Source organism: Cetorhinus maximus, chromosome 13, assembly GCF_964194155.1.
Source record: "Cetorhinus maximus chromosome 13, sCetMax3.hap1.1, whole genome shotgun sequence".
NCBI classification, from domain to species: domain Eukaryota; kingdom Metazoa; phylum Chordata; class Chondrichthyes; order Lamniformes; family Cetorhinidae; genus Cetorhinus; species Cetorhinus maximus.
Genome location: NC_135891.1, coordinates 120,218,889 through 120,232,088, shown reverse-complemented (window position 1 = coordinate 120,232,088; position 13,200 = coordinate 120,218,889). Strand labels below are relative to the sequence as shown.

The 13,200-nt window shown below is 48.3% G+C and overlaps 1 protein-coding gene across 2 annotated transcripts in view; it reads left to right on the top strand.

The window, feature by feature from the left end:
- Positions 1-13,200, top strand: part of cpamd8 (C3 and PZP like alpha-2-macroglobulin domain containing 8) — a 136,593-nt gene extending 123,393 nt beyond the window's left edge. Inside the window, exons 40-43 of one of the 2 annotated variants that reach the window (XM_078556145.1) lie at positions 2,026-2,238; positions 2,798-2,872; positions 7,956-8,134; positions 12,133-13,200. In XM_078556145.1, the coding sequence (XP_078412271.1) occupies positions 2,026-2,238; positions 2,798-2,872; positions 7,956-8,131 (464 nt within the window). In that variant the 3' untranslated portion in view covers positions 8,132-8,134; positions 12,133-13,200. Of the gene's footprint in view, positions 1-2,025; positions 2,239-2,797; positions 2,876-7,955; positions 8,135-12,132 lie in introns of both variants that reach the window. The other variant, XM_078556146.1, reaches the window with a different exon arrangement.

Sequence of the window (13,200 nt, the reverse complement as noted above, 5' to 3'; positions counted from 1 at the left end):
GGATAGGTTTTTGGGGAAGGAGGAGGAGGGCAAGGTGTGTGCGTGTGTCCAGCTCACTCCCAACCTCAGCCTCAGGGTTCTCGCTCGCTCCCGCACCCCCCACCTCCCCAGGGCCCACGTGCCAAGATGCGCTTCCTCACTCCGTCCTGTTGGACAGTCCAGCTGCCTGGATTGGGTTGGGTCTGCGCTGTTGCTGTGTCTCTTTTAAAAATTCTTTTCATGGGATCACTGGCAGGACCAGCATTTGTTGCCCATTCCTAATTGAACTGAGTGGCTTGCTGTGGGTCTGGAGTCACATGTAGGCCAGACCAGGTCAAGACGGCAGATTTCCTTCCTAAGGGCATTAGCGAATCAGATGGGTTTTTACAACAATCAATGATAGTTCCATGGTCACCGTTACTGAGACGAGCTTTATATCCGAGATTTTAATTGAATTCAAATTCCACCATCTGCCGTGGTGGGATTTGAATCCGTGTCCCCAGAGCATTAGCCTGGGCCTCTGGATTTCTAGTCCGGTGATATTAGCACTCCACCAGCATCTGTTCCTCATGGCTTCCTCAGCCTGCTCCGCCATCTTGAGCCTTGTGCTCCTTTAGCAGGCCCAGCGCCTGTGCAGGAGGGCAAGGGAGAGAATGCACCATGGCCACTCACTTTCACACTGCTCCTTACTAGTGAGCCTTTCAGCAGCAAACGTGGGAGAGAAATGGCCTGTGATTTGGCTCATGCGAGCAGGATAGAGAGGCATGGCAGGCCCTCAGGCTGTATGTTGGACAACCCTGTTTTAGAGAATGCTTTTGTCCTGGTGGAGCAGTGAAGCTTCTATCTGTGCATCACTTGACCTTTATGCTAATATTTTGTCAAGATTCCTCCGGCTTGGGCACTTGTACCTAGGGGTGGTGGGTGGTGGGTAACTGGTTATCGAGGTACTGCCTACTATAAATGTACCTGCTAGAGGATGATTACAGAACTTATAAATGAAATTCCTCATCTCCATGCTGCCCCTCAGCAACATCATCCAAAGTCACAATGTCACGTTCCATGTCTACCCTGATGTTACTCTCTACTCACTACTAACTGGCACAACCCCTGCACTTCCTCTGATTGTCATACTCTTTGTCCAACATCCAGATGAGCAGGAATTTCCTCGCCACAAATTCCAGCCTCTTGTCACTGACTGCATCCCAGAGAGTCTGAACCAGTCTGTTTACAAACTTGGTGTCATATTGGACTCTGGGATGAGCATCTGGCTGTATAGCCACAGCATCACAAAAACTACCTATTTCGTCGCCCTTCGCCGGCCCAGCCTCAGCTCATCGCCTACTGCAACCCTCATCCATAACTTGGTTACCTCAAGGTTCGCTTACGCCAATGTACCCCTGACCGGCCTCCCATGATGCACTGTCCATAAACTTGAGCTCATCCAAAGCTTTGCTGCCCTGTATCCGAACTCATGCCAGGTCTTGGTCACCCATCACCCCTGTGCTCGCTGACCTATGTTGGTACCCAGTCTGGCAACATTTTGATGTTAAAACTCTCATCTTTGTTTTCAAATCTCTCCATTCTGTCGTCCCTCCATCTTTATCAATTCCTGCAGCCCCACAACCCTCTGAGATCTTTGCACTCCTCTAGTTCTGGCCTCGTTAATTTCTCCACCATTGAGGGGCATTATTTCAGCTGCCTGGGCTCTAAGTTCTGAAATTTCATCCCTAAACCTCTATTTCACCCTTAAAGACGTTCCTTAAAACTGATCCCTTTGACCAAGCTTTTGGTCGCCTGTCCCTCATATCTCCTTGTGGGTAGCTCAGGATCAAATTGTGTTTGATAATCACTCCAAGGTGTGAAGCACCTTGGGACATTGTACTACATTAAGGGTGCTATATAAATACAAGTTGATGATCTGGAGCCCAGCCCATCATCCTCTGCTCGCTACCGGGTTAACTTGGTCCGTCAAAAAAGTTAAAGGGCAGGACAATCAAAGTGATTTGAGCCTTTTAGCTTGTTTAATGCTCCTTATATTTATTGCAGGGTTTGTCCAATCTGGCACCTGTAAGAATGTGTATGACTGTCTGGAGGAGGAACACTATGAGCTGTGCACATGTTACCGTGACTGTGGCTTCGATGGAAACCCTGTGTGTGGTTCTGATGGAATTCTGTATCGAAACCAGTGTCAGATGGAGGTGGCGGCATGTCGAAACAACACCAGGATTGAACAGGTCCCTGTGTCACAGTGCCCCTCCAGTAAGAGACCCTCCATTCACACACTATCTTTCTGCTCAAACAGCGATTACAGAGAAACCATCTTTTCACCTTCGGGTCCTGAGCTCAGTTTGAGTTGAACTGCAGGGTTACAGGTCACTGTCAGCTGGAGATTGTGTGTCAGTGACAAAGACACTGAGGCCCATCAAATTCAGGCCAACTGAAAAGATGTATTTGGTTTGTCTATCTCTCTCAACCTGCTTGTTTCTTTCTCTCCATCACCCACTCTGTGTTTTTCTATCTGTCTCTCTCTGGTTGTCTTTCCCTCTGTCTCTATCCTTCTCTGTGTCTCTTTATCTCTCTGATCAGGTCTCTTTTTGCTTGTCTCTCAATCCCTCGCTCTCTCTCCCAGACAACATTTCTTGCTTTCTAAATGCATAGTGGAGTGAATTTCGGCTCTGAATATCTGGGACTGGCTCCCGCCCAGCTGGCTGTTATGAGGGTGAGCCCTCAGTTTAGGTTGAGGGGCCATTGGTCTTTATTTGATGTTGAAAGTTGGTGGCACTGCAAGATCAACTCTGACTCTGCCCCTTCCCCGCAGTGGAAAGTGTCCCTGAAGAAAGTGAGTCTGTGGCGTCACCGATGAAGCTGGAGCTGATGGAACAGAGACAATCAGGTGGGTCAGAGCCACTATATACTATGGTCAGGGCTGCCAGTGGGGCAGGTCAGTTGGTGAGTGCTTCATGTAACACAGCTGCACACTGGGCATGAGGCTCTCGTGATTCAATCCCTGCCCAACCTGTGCTGACAGAGCTGATCACAAAGTGAGTGAGAAAACAGTCAGGTTCCTGTCCTTGAATATGTGTCCAGAGACCCTGTGTCACCTTTATGCAAGGACAAGATTGAAGCTTGGCTGCAATCCCACCCCCCCACCCAGGTCCCCACCGCTGTCTCCACAGACAAACATCCTCCCAACACTCAGCACCCCTGCCCCACCCCGAGGGTCAGTGCAGTGTGTATGCTGGTGAGGGACGGCACAGTCGGGGTAAAAGTAAATTGAGTAGGGGAAGGAAGGTGAGATATCAGTGGGTCAGACTACACCTCAGCAGTGTCTGGTCTGGATTGTCAATTAAAGAGGTTCAAAAAATGTGAGGGGGTAACCTGGGGCAGGGAGTGAGGAGGAGAGGGGAGGGACTATGGGGGGAGGGGAGGTGCCAGAATCACCCAGCGTGACCAGTTGGTGGGGGTGGTAAAACTACTGAGAAAAAAAGTGGGCAGAAATGGTTATTTTACGCAGACAGTGTCACGTGACTTTTCCCACTTTCAGCGGATGGTTTCTGATCAGTTTTGCCTCAGTGCAAGAACTGACACCCCCCACCCCCCCCGCCCCGGGCACAGGGTCCCGCTGTCGCATCAAAGAATTCTCAGTGAGTGAGTGAGTGGTTACAGCACAGGTAAAATCAAACCTTAACCTATTTCAAAACCCTCAAACTTGTGATAATGGTTCAGTGGGGAGACTGGAGAAGCTGGGATTGTTCTCCTTAAAGCAGAGGTTAATAGAGGCGTTCAAAATTATAATGAGTTTTGATGAAGTAAGTAAGGAGAAACTTTCCAGTGACAGGAGAGTTGGTAACCAGAGGGACACAGATTTAAGATGATTGGCAAAAGAACCAGAGGGGGAAAGATGAGAATATTTTTTACACTGAGTTGTGATTTGGAATGCGTTGCCAGAAAAGGTGGTCAAAGCAGATTCAATAGGAACTTGCAAAAGGGAATTGGATAAATACTTGAAGGAAAAATTCACAGGGCTAGAGGGAAAGAGCTGGGGGAGTGGGACTAATTGGATAGTTCTTGCAAAGAGCCAGCACAGACATGATGGGCCAAATGGCCACCTCCTGTGCTGTATGAATCTATGATCCAAGAAACAGTGGGAGCCTGACTCTGCACCTACTGTTAACATGAGCAGACCCTGTTCACATGCTTTGGCATTCAACAGTTTCCTTGTGTCACATGTGAGGCCAGGTCTAACTGTGTAGCAGGAACTGCCTCTCTACATGTGGTATTTGAGTGATAATCATTCTGTGCCTGTGTGTTCCAGCCTGTAAGTGTTCCTGTGTCCCATCCTTCCATCTCTCAGCTAATGTCTCCACCTGCACAGCCCCAGACACACTTTTAACTGAACCCTACCAATTTAAACATTTTTGAAGATGTTCATAATTTTTTGTTGTGAGCAGGTGAAAAGGAAACAATCATTAAATTGAAGCTATTTTTTTTTTGTTTTAATTTTTTTGGATGATTACAGTGCATATAAAGACAGACTCAAAATTATTCTTCAAAAAGAAAATCAGTCAAAACTCAGATGTATAATAACAATTTCACAAAATGATGGCACCTTCTAAACATGTTCTCATGTTCTTTTGAAAATGCCTTCATAAAGCTTAGCCTAGTTCTGAAGGATTTATCCAGATGTGCTGCCTGGTATCCAATGTGCAGACACCTCACTCAATGTGGCGCCGAGTCACATGTCAGATGTCCCAGGTTCTGAGGGCTCTGCTGAAAAAGCTTTGCTGCTGCAGTGCATCTTGTAGATGGTATACACTGCTGCTACTGTGCGTCGGTGGTGGAGGGAGTGAATGTTTGTGGATGGGGTGCCAATCAAGCGGGCTGCATTGTACTGGATGGTGTCCAGCTTCTTAAGTGTTGTGGGAGCTGCACTCATCCAGGCAAGCGGGGAGTATTCCATCACACTCCTGCCTTGTGCCTTGTAGATGGTGGACAGGCTTTGGGGAGTCAGGAGGTGAGTTACTCGCCACAGAATTCCCAACCTCCGACCTGCTCTTGTAGCCACAGTATTTATGCGGCTGGTCCAGTTCAGTTTCTGGTTAATGGTCACCCTCCAGGATGTTGATAGTGGGGGATTCAGCGATGGTAATGCCATTGCACATCAAGTGGCGATAGTTAGATTCTGTCTTGCAATTCTTGCAATTGCCTGGCAATTCTTTTTATGGAGGGAGTGAATGTTTGTGGATGTGGTGCCAGTCAAGTGGGCAGCTTTGTCCTGGATGGTGTCAAGCTTCTTGAGTGTTGTTGAAGCTGCACTTATCCAGGCAAGTGGGGTATATTCCATCACACTCCTGACTCATGCCTTATAGATGATGGACAGGCTTTGGGGAGTCAGGAGGCGAGTTACTCACTATAGAATTCAAATCTCTGACCTGCTTTTGTAGCCACAGTATTTATATGGTTAGTCCAGTTCAGTTTCTGGTCAATGGTAACCCCCAGGATGCGTGTGGTGTGAATGTTACTTGCCACTTATCAGCCCAAGCCTGAATGTTGTCCAGGTCTTGCTGCATTTGGACATGGACTGCTTCAGTATCTGAGTCATCGTGAATGGTGCTGAACATTGTGCAATCATCAGCAAACATCCCCACTTCTGACCTTATGATGGAAGGAAGGTCATTGATGAGCAGCTGAAGATGGTTGGGCCGAGGACACTACCCTGAGGAACTCCTGCAGTGATGTCCTGAAGCTGGGATGATTGACCTCCAACAACCACAACCATCTTCCTTTGTGCTGGGTATGACTCCAACCAGTGGAGAGTTTTCCCCCTGATTCCCATTGACTCCAGTTTTGCTAGGGCTCCTTGATGTCTCACTCGGACAAATGCTGCCTTGATGTCAAGGGCAGTCACTCTCACCTCACCTCAGGAGTTCAGCTCTTTTGTCCATGTTTGAACCAAGGCTGTAATGTCAGGAGCCGAATGGCCCTGGCGGAACCCAAACTGGGCATCAGTGAGCAGGTTATTGCTAAGTAAGTGCCGCTTGATAGCACTGTCGACGACACCTTTCATTACTGATTATGGAGAGTAGACTGATGGGGCAGTAATTGGCTCGGTTGGATTTGTCCTGCTTTTTGTGAATAGGACAGACGTGGGCAATTTTCCACATTTCTGGATAGATGCCAGTGTCATGGCTGTACTGGAACAGCTTGGCTAGAGGTGCGGCAAGTTCTGGAGTGAAGTCTTCTTAATGGTAACAGACTGGGAACTGTGGAAGAGAAAGGCATAAAAAATAACAAAGTAGTGGACAGGTTGAAGTCTTGTGGGTCAGACCCATACGCGGGGCGGAGATCACGGCACTGTGGGTCAGACCCATACGCGGGGCGGAGATCACGGCACTGTGGGTCAGACCCATACGCGGGGCGGAGATCACGGCACTGTGGGTCAGACCCACTGATAACCAAAGAAGCAGTGAGCTGGTGCAAAAACAATAATCATAAAGAGTGTTGGAATGTTGGCCTTTATCTCAAGGTGGCTGCAATACAAAGGGAATGAAGTTATACTGTTGCTGTACCGAGCTCCAGTCAGAGCCCATCTGGAGGAGCTGTGTTCAGTTCTGGGCATTGCTCCTCAGGAAGGTGATATTGGCCTCGGATGGGGAGCAGCGCAGACTCACCAGAATGAAACCAGGGCTAAAAGGATAGAATTACCAGGGCAGATTGTACAGATTTTCCCTCGAGTTTAGAAGGTTGGAGGGTGATCTGATCAAAGTTTTTGAAATGGTAAAAGGGGTTCAATAGGATCCATAAAGAGAAATTATTTCCTCCGGTGGGGGTTGGGGAGAGTCCAGAGCCTTAAATTGGAGCCAGGCCATTCGGGGGTGATGTCAGGAAGCGGCTCTTCACCCAAAAAGGCTGGCTGGGTGGTTGAGGGGTCAGGTGTCAACTGAATTGTTCAAGGCTGAGATGGATACTTTTTATTGACCAAGGTTATGGAGGAATATGGAACAGAGGTGAGGTCCAGATCAGCCATCAATCTGGATGGCATAACAGGCTCGAGAGGCTAAATGAGGTGCAACATTGCTCGAGTCTGATCAGCTAACTCTGCACAAGCAATTTGGGACCATCAAAACTACTTCATTTTTTTAAATGCTGCTAAAGTTATGTTCAGCTGATGGTGCTTGAGACTTGTGTTGATGTGCTAGGATATTCCGTTAGCGTGAGAGACTGGGAGCACAGTAAATACAGTTCATTCAAATCAGCCAAACACACATCGAAAGCCTCAAACATAAACACACTTCTTGTTTACTCAGAGGTCCGTGGGGTTCAAACTCATCCTGTTGACTGTTTTACAGGATTTCCCATTTTGTCCTCACACCAACTTCTCACTAAAACTGTTGCCAGAATTTCCCCTCCCAAGCTGCAGCTTGGGCACCACCTGGAGGTCAGAGAGCACACTGCGGTTCCTCACAACACTTGGGACATTTTCACAGAATTGTGGTTTTAATTTCAGTATTAAATATACTTTAATAATGGCTTGATTAGTTGTAATTTTTAATGATCTGTTTTGTTTTATCCCCATCTCTCTGACACATTCACTCTGCCACTATCTTCCTACCTCGATGACTGTATATCTATCCCTTCCCCTCTCTGCTCCTGCTTTTTTTCCTGACCCCTGATCTCTCTCACTCCCTTTCTCCCCTTCTATCTTTTCCTGTCTTGTTCCATGCCTCCCTCCCTCTCACACTCCTTTGATCCCACCCTCTCTATCTATCGCTACCTCAAACTCTTTCTCCTTCACATTCCATCCCTCTCCTCATACTTCACCCTTTCATTCTATTCCTCTCTGTCCCTCCCTTTTCCCTTTCACTAACATTACTCCCCCTCTCTCCTCTCCTTTGCTTTTCCTCTTTCTCCTGTTACTCTGTCTTCTTTCTCTCCAATCCCCTTCCCCGATGCTTTCCCCCTTTTCCCTCACACAGACGGTGTCACTGTGCCACAATCGGAACTTTCTTATTACTCTTATGGAATGAGTTACGAGTATGACCCGGAGTTTGTATCCGATGAAGATGATGGGTTTGAAATGAATGAAGATCAGACAGAGCAACAGAGCCAGGGGAGCAGAAGGAGAACAGATGAGGGCTTCAGTCAAAAGTGAATGGTAATCGTCAGAAATCATTAGTAAATAACAGTCACACACCCAGTAATGTTGACATTTCTCGATTGAATGAACTCCGTGTCACTGCACTAGTTAGTTGTTGAGATTTGTGTGGATATAAAGTGGGAGCAGTGTGAGTGAGTGTGTCGGTGTACAATAAAACCATTTCTCTCTCTCACCCTGGCTGTTCTCCACAGTTCGGCCTGCTCCCTCATCTCCAATCCCCTAAGCCCGAGAGACACAGACTTGATGTGTCTCACCAAATCATACCTTGGCCTGACCTCCAACTCCTCTTTCTCCTCCTTTGAACATCTCACCATGTTCCACTCTTCTCACATCTCATTTCAAATCCCGGTTCTCTGCTGCCCTCCCAAGTACAGCAAAAAATTTTGCACCAAGATTTCTTCACTGCTTTCCTCCCTCAACCTCTGCTCCGAGTGATTTCAACCTCCATTTCACTTATTGTGCTCTCTCTCCTGAGTTCACTGTCCTGCTATCCTCCCAGAACCTCTCCCTCCATGTAAACTCCCAAACACACGTTCAGTCACCCCCTGCCATCTCATGTGGCTTCACTATTCCCATCATGTCAATCACAGGTAAGGCCAACTCTGATCACTTCCTTGTATCACTCTCCATCCACATCCCAATTCCAACCCCCAACCCTACCGCCTCCTGTATCCATCCCTGAAAAAAATCTAGTCCCCAATTCACTAACAACTGCACATTCAGATTCCTAACTATCTGGCCTCTGGCCCTCTGTTCACCACAACATTTCAGGAAGACTTGATTTCCTCAGCTACACCCTAACCTCTACATTTGATGCCCTAGTCCCCAATCAAATGATTGCTCTCTCACTCTGGCTGTTTCTGCCAGTATAGTCCTCACCACCACTCTCTTAAGTTTAAGGGATGCAGATTTGAAAGAATATGGCAAAGAACTGGTTTAGCCCTTTACCACCAGATCTGGCTGAACCACGTCAAACTCTATCAGGTCCTTCCCTCCTCTGCAAAAACTGTTCACTACTCCACGATCATCCTGGATTGCAAAGATATCCCCCGGTTTCTTTACTGCAAATCATCTCTTTACTCACATCCTGCTCCCCGTCTCCTCCATTCTTTCCTCCAACAATAAGTGTGAGGAGTTTATGGAGTTCTTCGTCACTAAGATTGTGACAATCCAATCAGCTGCTTCTGCCTGGTTCCTCCCTTCCACTAGCCACCAGGCCAGACATCCATTAATGCTTCCCCCCTGTTCTAGCTCTGAACTCAAATCTTTCCCTAGTTTCGCTCATATCTTCCTTCATCCCCCCCTCTCTGAGCTCATTTTGTCCATCTCCCCTTGACATTCAATGGCATTACCATCACTGAATCCCCCACTATCAACATCCTGGAGGTTACCATTGACCAGAAACTGAACCGGACTAGCCATATAAATACTGTGGCTACAAGAGCAGGTCAGAGGCTAGGAATCCTATGGCAAGTAACTCACCTCCTGACTCCCTGAAGCCTGTCCACCATCTACAGGGCACAAGTCAGGAGTGTGATGGAATATTCTCCACTTGCCTGGATGAGTGCAGCTCCCACAACACTCAAAGCTTGACAACATCCAGGACAAAGCAGCCCACTTGATTGGCACCACATCCACAAACATTCATTCCCTCCACCACCAATGCACAGTAGCAGCAGTGTGTACCATCTACAAGATACACTGCAGGAACTCACCAAGGCTCCTTAGACAGCACCTTCCAAACACACAATCACTACCATCTAGAAGGACAAGGGCAGCAGATAGATGGGAACACCACCACCTGGAAGTTCCCCTCCAAGCCACTCACCATCCTGACTTGGGAATATATGACCGTTCCTTCACTGTTGCTGGGTCAAAATCCTGGAACTCCCTCCCTAACAGCAGTGTATGTGTACCTACACCACATGGACTGCAGCGGTTCAAGAAGGCAGTTCACCACCACCTTCTCGAGGGTAATTACGGATGGGTAATAAATGCTGGCCTAGCCAGCAATGTTCACATCCTGTGAAAGAATAAAAAAAGACCCACCTCCTGTTCCCTCAATCCTACTTCCCCCTAAACTCCTGGTCCCTGTGTTAGCTGATATTGTAAAGGGTTCTCTCTCTTCCGGTGTTGTCCATCTCTCCTTTTAAATCCACCATCATTACCCTCTCCTCGAGATACCAACCTTTGACTCTGCCACCCTGCAAACTACCATCCCACCTCCAACCTCCCCTTCCCCCAACCTCCCCTTCCCCCAACCTCCCCATCCCCCAACCTCCCCATCCCCCAACCTCCCCTTCCCCCAACCTCCCCTTCCCCCAACCTCCCCTTCCCCCAACCTCCCCTTCCCCCAACCTCCCCTTCCCCCAACCTCCCCTTCCCCCAACCTCCCCTTCCCCCAACCTCCCCTTCCCCCAACCTCCCCTTCCCCCAACCTCCCCTTCCCCCAACCTCCCCTTCCCCCAACCTCCCCTTCCCCCAACCTCCCCTTCCCCCAACCTCCCCTTCCCCCAACCTCCCCTTCCCCCAACCTCCCCTTCCCCCAACCTCCCCTTCCCCCAACCTCCCCTTCCCCCAACCTCCCCTTCCCCCAACCTCCCCTTCCCCCAACCTCCCCTTCCCCCAACCTCCCCTTCCCCCAACCTCCCCTTCCCCCAACCTCCCCTTCCCCCAACCTCCCCTTCCCCCAACCTCCCCTTCCCTTCAAGTCCTTGAATGTGTCACCTCACAAATCTGTGCTCATTGTTCCCAGAATTCCATGTTTGAATCCATCCAATCAGGTTTCTGCCCCTGCCACAGTACCAAAACAGCTTTTATCACAGTCACCAACGACATCCTCAGTGACTGTGACAAATGTAAACATTCCCTCCTCGTCCTTCTTGACCTGTCTGCAGCCTTTGACACAGTTTGACCACACCATCCTCCTCCAACCCCTCTCCGCTGTCGCCCAGCTGGGGGCGACTGCTCTCACCTGCTCCCAATCTTACCTACCTAATCACAACCAGAGAATCCCTTCCTGTTTCCGCACCGTTACCTCAGGTGTCCCCAAGGATCTATCCTGGCCCCTCCCATTTCTCATCTACACGCTGCTCCTTGGCGACATCATCTGAAAGTACAGTGTTAGTTTTCATATGTACACTGACAACACCCAGCTCTACCTCACCACCACCTCTCTTGACTCCTCCGCTGTCTCTAAATTACCAGACTGTTTATCAACATCCAGTACTGGACGAGCAGAAATTTCTTCCACCCCTCTGCTTGGCAACTGTCTGAGATTAAACCAGTCTGGTTGCGACCTTGGTGCCGTATTTGATCCCAAGATGACCTGCTCCTCATGCCATCACGAAGATATCACCTTCTTCCACCTCCATGACATTGGCCAACTTCACCCCAGCCTCAGTTCATCTGCCTTTTTTACCTGGAGACTTGACTATTCCAACTGCTCTCCCACATTCTACCCTCTATAAAGTTGTCTTCCAAAACTCTGCTGCCCATAACTCTCACTAAGTTCTATCTGACTATTACCCCTGTGCTCTCTGGGAACATTGGTTCCCAGTTAAAGCAACTTTTTGATTTGAAGATTCTTATCCTTGTTTTCAAATCCCTCCATGGCCTCCCCTCTCTATCTCTGTAATCTCCTCCAGCCCCACAACCCTCAGATCGCTATACTCCTCTAATTCTGGCCTTTTGAGCATCCCCGATTTTAATTTTGGTGGCTGCGCCTACTGTGGTCTGGGCCCCAAGCTCTACATTTCCCTCCTTACCTCTCTCCCTCTCCCCATTCCTTTAAGATGCTCCTTAAAACCTACCTCTTTGGTCACCTGACCTAATATCTCCCTATGTGGCCCCATGTCATATTTTGTTTTATAAAGCTCCTGAGAAGTGCCTTGGGATTAAAGATGCTATATAAATATAAGTTGTTGTATGGAGTGGGGTGCCTGTCTGTGTCTGTCCTGAGTCACTGAGAAACTATTCTGTTTCTTCCCTAACAGAATATGGATTCTCAGGCACAGGAAGAGGAGGAATCAGAGAACACAGAAATTCTGCCCTGTACATGTTTGTTTATATGTTACAAGGACCAAGCACTGCTGCTGAAGACAGCACAATATTATCCGCACCCAACTATTAAATAGACTAGACATATTTATCCTTTAGTATTGTTTAAACCAAGCAGGCACGTTAGTGGAATCTGGTATTTATATTTTGTAATTATAAGTGTTCCAATCTTCACTTTGTGATATTTATATTTGTGTTTTAGTTAAAGCTCCTCTTTCTCCTAGAGCTGGGTCAAAGGTCAACTTCCTAACGTTTATTATTTAATTTTTTTAATTATTTACAATTTCTCCCTTCCAGTGGAGGACATTCATGCTCTCCAGAGGGGCAGTTAATTCAGCTGCAAGGCTGTGGCTTCTCTGCAGAAATCTCCAGTGAGATTCCCTCCACCTCCCCCGCCTCTCCACCTCCATGTCCTCCTTCCCTCAGTCCCCTACATAAACCTCCCCTCCCCCCGCTGCCTTATTTCTTAACTGCCCTCCCCTCTTCCTCAATATCCATTCAGGGTTATTGAAGAGACTGAAGGGCATTTGGTTGAAGTCTCACCACCGCCCCACCCCCCCCTCCCCAAACACTGAATCCTAGCCCCCAGTGTATTAAAGCCATTCACCCCAAACACCGCCTACAGCCCCCCACCACCACCACCACCATCCTCCAAGGTGGAGGCTCTTGCATCTCACTGCTGGATGCTACAGAGAACCCCACAATGGGGCTGGCAGTGGGGGAAGGGTCCTTGGCACCAATCTATTACCCCTGGGCTGAGATGCTCAGTGTAAGAAATGTGGGGGTTGGCAGTTTTGCATCGATGTGAAGGCATCGTATCTTCCAATAATAAAGGTGACGATCTTCCCAAAAACATATTGGTTCTGACTTTAATTCTGTGTTTGTACCAATTCACTCACCCTTCACCTTCTTCCAACACATTAACTCGCTCATAGACACAGCATTGAGAGTCACAGCTACAGGAGGAGGCCATTCAGCCCATCAAGACTGCTTAGCCATTCAAT